This window comes from Electrophorus electricus, chromosome 2 (genome assembly GCF_041902795.1).
Source record: "Electrophorus electricus isolate QZ-2024a chromosome 2, ASM4190279v1, whole genome shotgun sequence".
Taxonomy (NCBI): Eukaryota; Metazoa; Chordata; class Actinopteri; order Gymnotiformes; family Gymnotidae; genus Electrophorus; species Electrophorus electricus.
The window spans coordinates 37,941,735-37,956,734 of record NC_137498.1 but is presented as its reverse complement, the minus strand read 5'-3'; the positions used below and the strand labels follow the sequence as shown (position 1 = coordinate 37,956,734).

Sequence of the window (15,000 nt, the reverse complement as noted above, 5' to 3'; positions counted from 1 at the left end):
CCAAATGTATGGTGAACTTGTTAAGTATGAGTGACAAACTAGACAGAACTGCAAATGCTGAATTACAGAAGTACTGTAAATAAATATTCACTGACAACTCTAACTCCAACTTTTGAATGGAATGTAAGAGCATACAAAAGTTCAATACCATAACAAAACACCAAGGCAATTTAAAATTTTAATCTATGTGATGTTTAGTAGCAGCAGTATCTGAGCAGCAACAGCTGAGCACACAAGGAGCAAGGCTGGTAGCACACAACACAGTGCAGCAGTCCAACTGGGCAGATTATACACCATGCACTTAATGTCTACGTGCACAAATCAAACTTAAGATGAGAATATACATAAAAAACAAACAATTAGCATATTTAACTTTTTAATAAATGGGACTGATTCTGTTTTACCAGCATGTTAATAAATATGCTGAGTCAATAAATAAATAATAAAATGTAAAAAAATATATAAATAAAAAATAAAAAAATAAAAACTTTGTTTACACATAACTACCTGTACATTTTAGGATAATTTTACCTAAAGTTAGGAAAGCTAAGGGGCTAATACATTTGTAAGCCAGATGCAGCTAAAGAGGTGGACTAAAATTTAAACACTAGATCTTATTAGACATGCTCACATAAAATGTTACTGTAGCATAAATAATATTAGAAAACTGAGTCAGATTTCTTACCATTTCTGACAGGTAAATGCAAAGCTAGAAGCAATCCTACTGCAGTCAGCTGGCTGTTTGGGATATCAGCATCACCTGTGAGTTCATCAGTCAATGCAGATCTCCAGAAAAAATATATAATATTGGCCCAATATCTTGGCCTGAAGATATAACAGCCAATGACTAAAATGTAAATAACAAAAGACCACAGACTGGGGTACCATCATATCATTTTTCATTTAATATAAAAAGACATATGTACTTGGGCCTTAAAACTGCACAGATCGCAGTTATCTTGCCCATAATGATGAGTACAGTACTTCCTTAGATAATGCATCTGCTAGGTTCAGGACTGAGATCTTATACCGTGCCTCCACCAAACCCCATGGAAAAAACAAGAAAAAAATAGTCACATTTAAATTAATGGATCTCTTGTTTCTTACAGTAAGAAACAACAAATCCAGTTCATTTTGGGAGATTCAGCACTGTCCGAATAACTGCTGAACAGATTTGTGCAAATTTACACATATTTTAAGAGAAACAGTTGGACACACATATTGGGGTGTGATCCTATTTAGAATTTCAACAGATATATCACTCAGTGTTGCGCTAAAAAGCAAGAATGTAGATAAGCACAAGAAAACTTCACTATGAATATTCACTGTGAAATTAGCTCAGATCATAAAAGGCAATTGAAGTCTTTATCATTCATTTTGTACTGACAATGATATTAATTAAAAACAGGATGTTTAATATAATGATCCTTTGATAAGAGCAAGTGTCCATACAGCATTCTAAATGAAACACATTTATTTAAATTATGTGCAAGACTTAACTACAAGTCCTTTTCAAAGAACTTCTGCACACAAATGTAGATGAGTTCTAAAGTTTTCATTTGCATGGAAAAAGAGAAAACAAGGAAATCAAGGGCCACAATGTTTAGCACATTACACATGTTATTAATCTTGTAATCTCTCAAAATCCCACTAATGAATTATTTTTATATTCTCTCTACAATCTATTTGACCTACTAGTCAAAATCAAGCACTGTTAATAAGCATGTTCTCACACACTACACCAAACACCTTACTGTTGGTCACAGGATGCAACACTGATAACACTAAAAACATATCAAACAAACCAAGTACACATTGGTGGACATCTTGGTGGCTAGTGAATCAGGAGCTACATGACATTTAAGAAAATGAAAACCCATCTCTGGAAACCCCAGCAAGCAAAAAGGGATAAATATGAGATACTTAGCAATGATGACAAGATACATAAACCAGCATTGAGCATCACACTCTTAGAATTTTTTCATGATGCTCAGTGTAAATGGGGTGAAACAGCTGAAATGTTGGTAACCACATTTCCAAATATTCACTGCAATATTAGGCCTACCCTTATCTAAGAATAAGAGCGAAAAGAGGTTTTCATGCTGGAACAAAAGCAGCCAACGAGACTATTTTTGAACTAATATTTAAAAAAGTAGTTAATGAAAAAAAAACACGGTTTATTGTATATAGAAAACGGTGCTGTAATTTTTAAGATTAGAACTGTTTAAACATTTGATCCTCCACTTTCCTATTTAAATAGATAGCTGGCTGGTTTATAATCAGAAATATGACAGTTAGTGTAGATAACGCTAGATTACTTATGTTCCCTCAAATAAAACAGATGTCGAACAGGCAGTGGAGTTTTGTAACTTCCTTGCTTACCTTCCTTGTTAGCTAGCTAGCAGGCCAGTTCTAGTTTTTAGTTTTGGCAATATTTGGTAAAGGTCCTGTCAACGAAAACTCTCCAAAACAGAACGAAATACTGATGAGTGGGTACACGGCGCATATTTTAGCAATATTCACATTGCTAAATTACTCGATTATGCTATCTTACAATTGCCTGAACCTAGCTAGCTAACCCCAGCTAATTTCGGAGAGAGAAAACCAAGCAATACGTTTTATGTTAGCTAAATACCAAGCATGAACTGCAGGTATAATGCTTCAAAAATACCTTTATCGGAATCCTCCATCCTTTTGAGAACACCAGAGGTTATATTCTTTTATTCCTTATTGAACCGTTTCTCCACTACCTAGCTGTTTTGACCTGCACGTTGCAGCTGGGTTGCTGTGAGCTGGGTGGGGTCGTGTGTATCGTCATTACGTAGAGCACGTAACCATGTAAACAAAAAAGAAATGGGCACATGGTTAAAATCTGTGTATTTGCCAAGACCTCGTTTTAACTTTATGTATGTGTGTGTGTTAAAATGTTCTAAAAATCGATGAGCAATAGTTTTATTTTTCATTATTATTCTTCGCAGAAAGCACGTCCACATTCAGACTTTTGTGACCTGTTGTGACTCCCACCCCACTACATATCACGATCGTTTACGGGAGGCTCTATATCTTGAATGGTCCAACTCCTGTTGGTCATATCATTACAATTCTTGATTGTGATTCCTCGGCTTTATGCACACAATCGTGCAATTCGGAACCTATTGCTAGGTGCTTCCGCTTTGATGTTTCAGTTACATACTCACAACCCACAAATGTCAATAGTTCTAAAATAATTAAATAATTATTTTAGCACTGCCTTTGATAATTATGAAATATTCTAATTACTATGTCAATTTGGAATATAAATATGGTCAAGAGCAGTTAGACAAGCTACATGAACAAGTTCAAGTGGACAGTACCCCCCAAACCCCTAATGTACCGACACTGGAACAGGAAACAATGGCCTGACAGTTTGTATAAGAGACCTAACAATGTAAAGAGGAAAGCACGCCTCCCACTGGGTGACATGCTCTACAAGCTAACAAACTGAACAATCACCTACCTGACAGTTCGAATCCTCTTCTGTTACTATGTATTGTAAACAAACGAATTAATCACCTTCCTCATCCACTTTATCTTCATCTCCTTAAATTTATTTCGATTTATATTTAAATTCGTTTTATAAATATAAACATAATTACAAATTTAATCAGGAAATCTCTGAATTCACTTAATCCAGAATATTATACTGTATCCAGGAAATAACTATTTCTATAAATCACTTATAGCCTTTACTTGACCGATTCTTTTTGCATGTTTCTCGGATATATTTTTGCTGTTTTGGAATATGTTACATAATACAATTTTAATCGTTTGAAACTGTATTATGTTCTACAGTGTTATGAAAAACCCACCGATTCCATCAGCAACTATAAATTCACTCATGTCATCACTCATTTATCCCTTTACCTGCTCTTTGATTTTGTCTCTTAAAACAGACATCGTGCGGTGTGCTTAACGCCAGTCCCTCAAAACCCGCTTAACGGGGGTTATGAAAGGCAGACAGGGACTTATTGGTTCAAGACAAGCAAACTCAAAGATAAAAAGCTTGCGGAAAATGGGCGCAGTCGCCAACACAAAAGACCCCGTGCTGTGAAGTCACCCCCATCTTCCTTTAAGCGAGCCCCCATGACCCCCCCGTTTCTCTGAGCGAGGTGCATTGTGGGGAAAGTCGTTGCCATTCGACCTCTGCGCGGACGCAGACCGAACCCTGAAATTCATTATGCCTTTAAAATCCTTATTTATTTCCGCATAACCTACATAGTCTCACCAGGAGGCCAGAGCGAAAAAAACAATATATTGATGCGGGATATTTAATTTTTAAATCGTGGAAGACTTTTTGGAAGCGTGATTAGCCGGTTAAAAAATCGTTTAGAAAAGTAGATTGTAATTTATGAAGAAAATGTCCGGAGAGCGAAACCGCAGGTCGCTGGCTTTTCGAGGAGGTGGATTAGCCGTAACCGGTTCCAGTGCTGTCCGAAGCAGTAATGGTAACAGCCGGGAGGCCCAGGTTTGGCAAGATCGACACTTAAATGGGAACAGGCCAGATCAAGAGGAGGATAGGGATCTGGGGGCAAAAGGACCATCGTTGGGCAAAGTGGAGGGCGGAGGGTCCGTCAGCGACAGCACAGAACCAGAGGCAGAGGAGGAAGAGGACCCGGAAGGGGGTAAATGGACATCCGAGAAAGATGTTGACAGTACCCGTTGGCCGATTTCGAATGATGGGGGAGAGGGCGATAGTTGGACAACCGGCAACGGTATGAACAGCGAAGACGGCGCAGGCAGCGGTGCCACGGGATCCGAAGACGATAGAGTCGAAGCGGGGAGTGGGGGAGACAAGGAGGAGTCGGGTGCCAGAAAAGCTTGGGTAGAAATGAGACCCCAGACGCTGCTTCTAAAACACTCGTTTTTCCAAGCCTCTTGGTTGCAGGAGTTTCCGTGGTTGAAATTTTGTGAAGAGACAGGACTTATGTCTTGCTCTTGGTGTCACAATATTGCCACTAACAGCGACGATTTGGTCAAAGGCAGCCGAAATTATAAACGGGCCTTGCTGCAAAGACATCACCTGTCCTCGGAGCACGGCAGGAATGACCCGACCAAACAGGTAAGTTTTAACTAGCTAAGTGACGGACGCGGTGGTCTGTTTGTTCGTCAACAGAACAAAGTATTGTATGCTAACTATACACTTGTTCATATTAAGTAAGAATGAGTTTTTTCCTAAAAAAATATGGTAGCTAACGCAAGTTGTATGCTGTTGTACTCGTATTACGCGACAAAATGTTAAGTCTGGCTAGGTGACTGGTTAGCTAGGTTGGCTAGCTGGCTATGTAGTTGCTAGCTTGCAGGCTAGATTACTTGCTATCATAAATGGCAAATACATATGACATTTTAGAGCTAACTTTGTGAGACATCAGGAATAGCTAGCTAGCTAATTACCTGTCGCTTTTCAGTGTTTAGTGATTTGTTTTTATCTGTTTATGGATGTCTACAAAATTCTATTGCTGTACAATTCGCTGGAGATGGCCAGCTGTATCTGTAACTGCACAGCTAAATTAGCTAATTTATGATAAATGTAATCTGGCGAGCTAACTAACTAGTTAATGTTATTAACTTTTTAGATCAGCTTCTGTATATCTCAGGAGTCCTACCAAGTTTCGTTTTGTAAGTCTCTTTCCACGATGTTCCAAGTACAGTGTACCCTATCGCACTTTTCGAGTGTAATCGTTCATATTTCTTCTTTGTACTTGTTCAGTTTACCCCATGCAAATGTTGCACTGTAATTATCAACCTTTGTTGCCTTGGCAACTAACTCACTTGATTACCACAGAGGTCATAATGGCAAGAGCTTGACCCAGCAGCCTTTGGGGAGCCGCACCCCTACCCAACCCCCTCTTCTGTTGCCTCGCTGTAAAAGTGACCTCTGGCACATCTCATCTTCCTATTTAGGGCACCTAAATCTGAAGCATTGTGTTAAATGAATCTTCACAGTGCATAGATGGCATGTCTTTTACTCCACAATTTATAGGTAGAACCTAGCTAGAGGTTGGTGTTGTCCATAACAGCTATGCTTGTTGTATTTAATGCACCATATTATCGTTAGATGAGTAATAAATGTATCATATGACCTTGTGTTCTGTTGTTTTTTTTTACCCCACTAGAAAGGGATGTACAATCAATAGTGCGTGTATGATTATTTTTCAGAGCTCACATTCAGATCTGTCACAAGCCTTAATGCTCTATAGTGAATCTTTAGACTATATCATTAGTAGAGTGTTATTCAGAATGCATTCTTAAGGGCCTATGTGGTCAGTTTATACATGCAATTAAACCCATTAAACATATGACTATGCTCATTTTGATTCATTTATTAATGAAATCTCCAAGGATCACATTGCAAATGCATTCACTTGTCCATACAAATCAGAATGACATGGAGATATACTAACTATTTTTACCCTTCACTAATTAGGGAGGAAAGCAGTAGGAGGGATTGCTGGCCCCTTCGTAGCAACAGAGGGGTTAAGATGATGTTTTAGATTAGTATCAGCCATGACCCTGCTACTTTTGCTCTGCATTCTTGTTAAACTATTTGCTATAAGAAAACAAACCTTAGCATAGGTGGATGTTTGGGATAATTTTCTGTTAAAGTAATATGTGATATTTTATGTTTGTCAGGGTATTTTTTTCAGCAGGGGTGTAATCTTAAATGAGCTTTGTAATTGTGGTCTGTTGTCCTGGTCAGCTATGTCTCAGACAATGTTTGTTTGTTTTTTCTTCAATGTCCAGATCTCATTCAGTTGAGCAGTGACTATAACTCAGTTAACCAAATAGGGGGTGTCTGGGTTGCTTCACTGAGTCTGCTCATTGTCCTAAAAGTTGCCATCCCTTGTTAGAGAGCCTTTGGAGGAGATAGCAGCTCCGCCTATTCACTGTCTGCCCCTTGTGAAATGTAGGCCTATGTGTATTGGGGGGAAGAACTCTGTGGAATTCTCCATCGATGAGCTCTCCACATTGTTGGGAGGCCCAGAGCCTGGTGTTCTCCACCCACACCTTGGGTCAAGCACACTGCTACATTGTTCATGCATCTGTGAGATGGGCTGGGTGAGGGGACCCAGCTCTGCCCTCAGGGGGAGGCTGGTCCAGAGTAGGGTATATACAAGAAAAACAAAACTGTAGTCTGGGGGACAGCTTTACCCCATGTCCAATATGTGCTCAAAGGGCAGTTATCAGCTGAACGTGTATGAGCTTGGGGCATTTATGCTTGTTTACAGTCTGAGACATGGTGAATTTCCAGAGCTGGTGATGACCTTTTGTTGTGGGTTTCTACCAGAGGTGAGGCACACAGCAACAAGCACAAGAGGCAGTATTAGCCCTAGCGGTTGCATTGTGTTCCTCTTCCACATCAAACCGAAAGTCTGAGGTGTGAAACCAGAAAGCAAAACCACTGTGTGGCTCGCTTTATGAGAAATGTCTTTTTTTTCAGACAGGGCAGTCCTAGTTCATCACAAGTTTCAGTATTAATTTGCTCCTCCTGACTAGTGTATTAAAACTGTGCTACAGGTGTTTTCTAGCCCTTCCTCTTTCAGCAGTCACTGTCTGAGAAATATTTGCCTGGGAAGGGTGATTGTCACCGCAGACTCATTTTGGACAGTTCGAGTAGTGGCTTCTCTGAGAGCGTCTGTTCTCCGGCAGCACAGTCGGTAACACGTGGCACATCTGGAGAAGGGATGTGCAGAGGCAGACAGAGCAGGAGAAGGAGTGCTTTGGACGTGCCTGTCTGCTCCTCTCTCTGCGGTGTATTGACTCTTGCAGCAGCTGCAGCACGGTGCAACAGTGTCAACCTCTCCATGAAGCAAACACTTGCTTCAGGCAAAGCAGGCAACAATGGAGAACAATATGACACCACAAACTGACAGTCATTTCCATATATCAATCCCTTCATCTCCACACCCCCTTATTCTTTCAAGTCTGTCCCCATCTGTCTCCCTTGTGCCCTGCCTTCTCATGTCTGCCCTCACATAAACGCGTTACAGCATCGTCTTAATTGGCCACCCCCTAGCCAACCCAGTCAATTGGGGCAGATTTGGAGAAAGTCTTTGCAACCCTTACGGGTGTGTGCCCTGTGACCCTTTGGAGCCCGGCACAGGCGGCACAAAGCCGCAATGTAACGACAAACAGCCATGAACAATGAGCTCGGAGGAAAGGGCTGGCATTGTGTCGGGAAACGGGGCTGTCCTCTCCCACTGTCCTCTGGCCAGGCTGACTGCCACTGGAGCCACGCAATGGTAATAACTCCCCTGCATTCACACAAGGGTCGCAATGTGGAGGAGGAGCCAGTGATGGCCTCCGCCCCTGAGAAATGGATTTAATCTGAGTGACTAGCAAAAAAACAGCAACAAAAAAAAAACAGCTGTGGTAGGAGGGAGGAAATTTTAGATCTGAGAGGTATAAATGACACTGTGGATTAGGACATTTGCGTCACAATCCAGGAATCCAACATGGACATACACTCCCTCTGATGGGTACAAGGCTGATCTTCTCTTTCATCTTGGAGGCAAAGACGTTTTTACTCATTAGTGTAGTAGGGAGAGGGTAGTGGCCAAATGAGTCTTCAATCTTAAAGCGCATTAGCTGAGTGAGTGAAATGGTTTGCATAGGGTGTGTCTTGTATTGCAGTTTGCGCTTGAGTGGGGGGTTTCAGCAGATATACATTTACCATAATACTGTGGTTTGGGAGCTGGTTAAACCAGTTCTGCTGTTGTGATGGTGTCACCGTGCACTCTCCACCTTGAGTTTATACTATGCACTAACCCTGTTTGACTTCATGTGTGTGTGTTTTTTTTGTTTTGTTTTTGTTTTTTGTAATGCCTCTAGGAGGTTGAGAGGTCAGAGGACACGGAGAGCACCGAGGTCGAGGACTACAAAAGTAAGCCCAGCGAGAACTCGTACTGCTACCAGCTGCTCCAGGAGCTGAACAAGCAGCGAAAGAGTGGCATCTTGTGTGACGTCAACATTGTGGTGAGTGGCCAGGTGTTCCGGGCGCACAAGAACATCCTGGTCGCCGGCAGCCGCTACTTCAAAACCCTTTACTGCCTTACCAAAAACGAGGGCAACGAACAGACCACCATCACTCACCTGGACGTGGCTGCTGTGCAGGGCTTCTCAGTCATCCTGGACTTCCTGTACTCTGGCAACCTGCTGCTCACCAGCCAGAATGCCATCGAGGTGATGTCCGTGGCCAGCTACCTGCAGATGACAGAGGTGGTGCAGTCATGTCGCGCCTTCATCAAAGACGTGCTTAACATCAGCATCAAGCAGGAGGCACCACACTCAGTCGTTGTGGACTACAACAAACGCTGTACTGTGCCCAGTGATGGCCAGGGCATGGATAAGAAGCCCAGCAACTTCTGGGCCACCAGCATCCTGTCAAAGCTGTCAATCAAGGCCAGTGGGCAGGTGAAGGAGGAGCCTGGAGATGCTGACGGTTCAGCAGGGGAGGGTTGTGCACTGGGCAGCTCAGGCTGGGGTGGGGACAACTCTTCAGAGTCCACGGAGGCAGAGCCACCAGGCCCGGGACCAGTCTTTGTCTGGAACGAACCCACAGCAGGCACCAGGGCCGCCGCTAAGAGGGAGGTGCGGCACGAGCCTGGCAGTGGCAGGCGAAAAAAGCAGATCGCGAGACGCTTCGTCTACAACATCCCTCCTGAGCCAGAGGAGGGCTTTGACGAGGGCATGTTCATCCAGCCTTCCGCTTCCTACTCCAGAGAGGACTTCTCTTATCTCTCTGAGAATGCAGGTAAATCACAGAACCTCCCTGCTGTCTCCGCTCTGAAGACACAATATAGCTTTACGTGGGATACACTGGCTGCCATTTTGGATATTGCCACACTAGATTGAATTCTGCAGCTGCTTGTTTTGGCTGGAGGTTTTTGGTCATTAAGATTACACACCTGTGTTCCTTTATATGCCCTTTTCTTTAGAGCCTTGGTGTGGTTGACCTTACAGAAGCTGAGATCAGGGACTGATTTGGATAAGGCAGTATCTCTGTTCTCAGTAGTGACCATGCGAAATAGTTGGTACTATTTAGAGTCCATATGTTGAACAGAGTTTGCTATTTTGTGTCTTTGTGTCTTCGCTCTCTCACTCACACATGTGCACACCAGAGTAGTCAGCTATGCCTTTTTTAAGTTTATTAGTGACACAGATAGTACACGCTTAGCCCAGTGAAGCACAGAGTGTAGCCTTGGATAAGAGGTCAAGCTGGCTGGGAGAACAGAACTACTGCTGGTCAGGAGTAGATTGTTCACCTCTGCATTGATTTTGGATTATCAGTGTTTGCACTTGATAAATATCATTTGCATTTGATAAAGGTGCTCTTGATTTTGTGTTTTATTGTTATGAACATAAAGTGCCCCTGATTAGCAGTGTTACTTAGAAAGAGCACACAGTACTTTATTGATATATTTAGCATCGATGTTTGCGTGGTTCACATGACATAATAATGTGGAACTGCAAGTTTCTTGACTTGCTAAATGGCAAGGAACTTGTGTTGCTTAGGAGTCAAGTTGGGTCTGGGTAAGTGTCCACCATTTTCTTGCGTCAGTCTCCTGTTGATATCATCATGGTTCAGGCAGCCTTGGGTTTTTAGGGTTTTCCTTAATGACTTGCTCGGAATCAACCTAAACAGAGACCGTGATCCTTGTCACATGGGGTGAACAGCATTCTTACACAACATTGTGAGATACAGTGTTGCACAAACTTCTCTGAAACTATAAGATTTTAAGTAGGGCCTAATAGATTTCACAAATGAAAGATATGCTCTCTCAAGTTTAGGCCTCTTGGTAACGATTGAGAGGAACTAGAGTAACTGCTGGTTATGACACTTATGCAGTACTGCTCATGTGCACTTATTTGTTGGGGTATTTTTTCAAAACCAAATGTTTTGTATGTAATTAGGATGAATATAATTACAATTTAGTTGACAGTCTGTATGTACTTTCTCTATCTGTGATGGTGTCTTAATGAGAACATTAGTGGCTAAACCTTGGTCTGGTTTTCAGTATTTATGGTCATAATCAATGTTATCAGTAAATCATAATCGATACAAGCCATCTAAAATGCCTGCTTGGGTTCTTTTTTTTTTTTTTTGGCTGATAGGACAACAGTCCCTCTATGGCTCCTCATATCTGTGCAGTTTGGCAGAAATCATCAGAAAATATGTCTGGAATGTGCATTGTTTGCTTTGTCATTGGCATAGCTCATCATTAGTGAGACACCCTGCATTTTGATGCCATTCACTGGGTTGTTTAAGTGCATTCTTACACACACGCTCACATAGTTATGCCCTGACCTTTGCTTATGGCACCCGGCCAGCCACGGTCTTGTTTCCACATTGCGTTCCTTCAGGCCTGTGGCTGGGCTGTATAGTCTGCAGGGCCATCACTTCTTTTAATTAGATAGTGGGCCAGCACGCCTGTGTCCATATTAAGCTGCCCGTGCAACTGTGTCCAGCAGACAGAGCAGCCAGGCCTCAGACTGTCTGCCCGTTCAGCAGAGCGGAGTAAGAAAAGGCAGGGCATAGCTGTGGGGAGAAGAGGCACTCTCACACGTGGGTTTTTCTAATACAAGATAATGAAGCAGGGAGAAATGGTCCTCTCAGGCCCACTAAATGCTCTCCAATGTGCTTAGTCTTGTTGCACAGGGCTCTTTAATATGAGGCAGACATGACGTGTGTGTGAGAGAGTGTGTGAGAGAGCATGTATTGACACACAATCTGCTTTCTTCTACAATATGAACTTTTTCATTGATAAATGGCCCTTTTTTTTGTAAGCACCAGTCAACTTGCTTTTCTCTGGTTGACTTCTGAGGCTAGAAAGAAGTCTGCCAGTGTCTGCCAGTGTTTTCTGTGAGAACCTGTCTGTTCTCTACACACTGCATAGAATGGGAGTCCTTGTCATAAATACTTGAATCTTGTCCAGACTGGGGAGTTAAACAGTTTGCAACCGCTGCTGACTGTTTGCAGCTAAGCACATGCTCACACACTCCCTCCCATGCACACTTCCCCCTGTCCAGGTCTCTGAGGTGCAGAGCTGCCAGGGGTCGTCCCGCTCTAATCCTCCCAAATGGAGAACACCCGTCCCTGCCATTTCAAATATTGACCCAGGCCGAGTGGCCCATCGCACAGGCCATTACAGGGGGATCTACCGGCTTTGGCATGCCAGCCCCTAACCCACCCTGCTAAAGATGATCCGCTTTTAAAGCTTCTGTCTGTCATTTACAGATTATATCTACACAGCCCACCACACAAAGTTACACAGCCTATAACTCACATATGTCTTCTGAGAACCTACACTCCTTCAGAAGCTTTTTAGGAAGTAGTGAATAGTGACTGCAGACAGCCGTGCAGTAGCAGTAAGTGCATATGTCCTCAAGGGCTTTCGGCTAGTGTACAGATGGAGCAATTACTGGGTGGAGGCCTCTCAGCCCACCATCCTCTGCCTTTGTGCTCATCCCGTTGCAGGGCTGGTCAGCCCACTCCCATATAACCTCCTCCAAGATTCCCAGCAAGGGCAGTTTTGGGAAAGCTGGAATGGCTTCACTCAGCCTTTGTAACACACTCCTTGACACTCTCAGTGGTACGTGTAGGTGGTTTAATTTCTCACCCTGTAACAGTGCAGTATCGTTTGACAATCTAGTTTGATGATTAACTTTTCTCAGTAATATTTTAATGGCAAAGTCTGATACCAGGCATGTGCATGACTTGCACTCAAGTGAGAGTTTGAACTTTAATTTCTTGAAGGCGTGAAGGCTGCGGAGCAGGAGAGACGTGGGCGGCTGTGGACTCTTCCTCAGCCCACATGCTGGTGCTTGGAGTCCCAGTTAAATTCCCAGGTTATCTGGCTCTCGTCAGCCCCTTGGCAACCTGCTTGACGACTCTTTTGTTTTGGCCAGTTTGGCTCAAACAATGATGGGGACCCCTCCTCCCAAGCAGGGGAAACGTTATAGCAAGGAGAGGCGGATCATGCTTAGCTGAAGCAGGGGTTTCTAGCACCTGCTTCTGGGGACTTAAAAATGGGAGGACTGGACTCAGTGTTTCTTGTTCAATGTTTTTTGCGCTTCTTAAGCAGTCACCCAGTAAACTCTGTTTTCTTTGCAGGTTTGGGCAAGGTAGCAGAGACAATTCCCCTTTCCTGCTTCTGTTTGTGTGGGTTTTTTTTTTTCATTTCTTTTGCTTCTCATTTGTAAAATTGCATTATTCTAATCTAGTTATGGCCTGTGGCAAGGCGTTTCCATAGCACCCGGCACACTTCACCAGGTTGCTTGGCTCTCTGTTTTGTCAGAGTAACACTGAGAGGGAGTGTGTTTTCTACTCGCCCATAAACATGATCTCCTGTTACAATAAAATGGTCCCACCGCCCGCATCCCTCGCCCACACTTTGTAGGTAAACACCTTTTAAAAAAAACAAAACAAAAACAAACGAAGTCACAAATGAAATGGAGAGAAGTCTGGCTCGGAGGAAAACTAGGCTAGCCCCGTCTGCTCCCGATGACTTTCCCAGTTGCTGAGGTTGCAGGAGCTGTAGTAAGAGCAAACCACTGTTGAACCCCCCCCCCATCTCCCCCATTCTCTCTCGCAGGAGAAACGTCTGACACCGCCCTGAATAAGCTCAAGTGTCCCCACTGTAACTACATTGCCAAGCACCGACGAACACTAAAGAGGCATCTGATCATCCACTCAGGCGTACGCTCCTTCAGCTGTGACATCTGTGGCAAGCTCTTCACCCGCCGAGAGCACGTCAAGAGACATTCCCTGGTGAGACCCAGCACAGACATGCGCCTTACATTAAACCCCCCTCCGCCATTTGGTTCAGACTGATCTCATTCACATTTACGATATTTTCTTCTGTTTGGATTTGGAACGTGTTTCGCTGTGGCTCTTACAGGTGCACAAGAAGGATAAGAAGTACAAGTGCATGGTGTGCAAGAAGATCTTCATGCTGGCAGCGAGCGTGGGCATCCGGCACGGCTCTCGGCGCTACGGCGTGTGCGTGGACTGTGCTGATTCGCACCAGGCCACGCAGGAGGGACTGGAGGGCATGCAGGAGCTGGAGTTCCCCCGTGATGATGACTTTGAGGAGCCCGCTGACGGAGACGAGGACATGGTGGAGGATGGCGAGGGGGAGGAGCCTAATGAGAATGACCAATCCAACTGCGAGGGTGACGCAGGTGCCACCCCTGAGGAGGACTAAGTTTAATGCAACTTTAAAATAACAAGAAAAATAACAAAGAATAAAAAAATAGCTGGGAAACAATCAACTCCAAAGTGCTATCAAACCTTGTGGTTGCACGGTAACGTGTATGTCAAAGAAAACAAAGCTTTGGTAGATAGGGACTCCAAGATGTAAAGATTATTGTGTGTGTGTGTGTATGTGTGTGTGTGTGTGTGTGTGTGTGTGTGTGTGTGCATGTGTGTGCGCGTGTGAGAGAGAGAGAGAGTGTCTAGGCCTACTGCCTGTTCGAGAAAGAGATGAAATGATTCATGAAAATCAGGTTTATCAGTGATGTATTTTTTTTTTCTTTTTGGGTATGATGGTGTACAGTGTTTTAAGTTACGATAAGCCAATCATCTTAAAATATTAATTATTTAATTTATGAAGAAAGTTAATATGGTCTTATTAAAATGATCTAATTTGCTTTTGTTCCATGTGTGATGAGAAAAGTTCCGTTTTAGGCTGTGCCTCCTGGCAAGGTGGAACGTCTATGGCTTAGACTGCTATCCTGACTTCATAGACAAAGCATTGTTGCCTACAGGAAGATTTTATTCCCTTTCATGTTGTGTAGATATGTTTAGTTGTAATGAAAATTAATGAGCTATATTTCCTTTCCTTTTTCCCTGCACAAATCTTGGAATGAAAAAAAAAAAAATCTGTTTTGTGACTCTAATTGACCACAGCCATATTTATGATTAAATTATACTGGGGCTGTGCCATTGTGCCAAGCAGAATG

General features: G+C 43.1%; 2 protein-coding genes across 6 annotated transcripts in view; one reads left to right on the top strand and one right to left on the bottom strand.

The window, feature by feature from the left end:
- tpd52 (tumor protein D52) overlaps positions 1-2,818 on the bottom strand; it is a 19,137-nt gene extending 16,319 nt beyond the window's left edge. For 2 of the 5 annotated variants that reach the window (XM_027006374.3, XM_081702403.1), the window contains exon 1: positions 2,672-2,809. Coding sequence is in view for 1 of the 5 variants with exons in the window: in XM_027006373.3 (XP_026862174.1) it covers positions 2,672-2,690 (19 nt within the window). In the remaining 4 variants the exon portion in view is untranslated. Of the gene's footprint in view, positions 1-685; positions 826-2,671 lie in introns of all 5 variants that reach the window. The other 3 variants (XM_081702406.1, XM_027006373.3, XM_027006372.3) reach the window with 3 other exon arrangements.
- Positions 2,819-4,172: 1,354 nt separating this feature from the next.
- The window catches only part of zbtb10 (zinc finger and BTB domain containing 10), an 11,580-nt gene continuing 752 nt past the window's right edge, over positions 4,173-15,000 (top strand). The window contains exons 1-4 of the mRNA XM_035529449.2: positions 4,173-5,098; positions 8,869-9,790; positions 13,632-13,807; positions 13,938-15,000. The exon at positions 13,938-15,000 is cut by the window's right edge and continues 752 nt beyond it. Of these exons, the coding sequence (XP_035385342.1) occupies positions 4,388-5,098; positions 8,869-9,790; positions 13,632-13,807; positions 13,938-14,243 (2,115 nt within the window). The 5' untranslated portion in view covers positions 4,173-4,387 and the 3' untranslated portion in view covers positions 14,244-15,000. The remainder of the gene's footprint in view (positions 5,099-8,868; positions 9,791-13,631; positions 13,808-13,937) is intronic.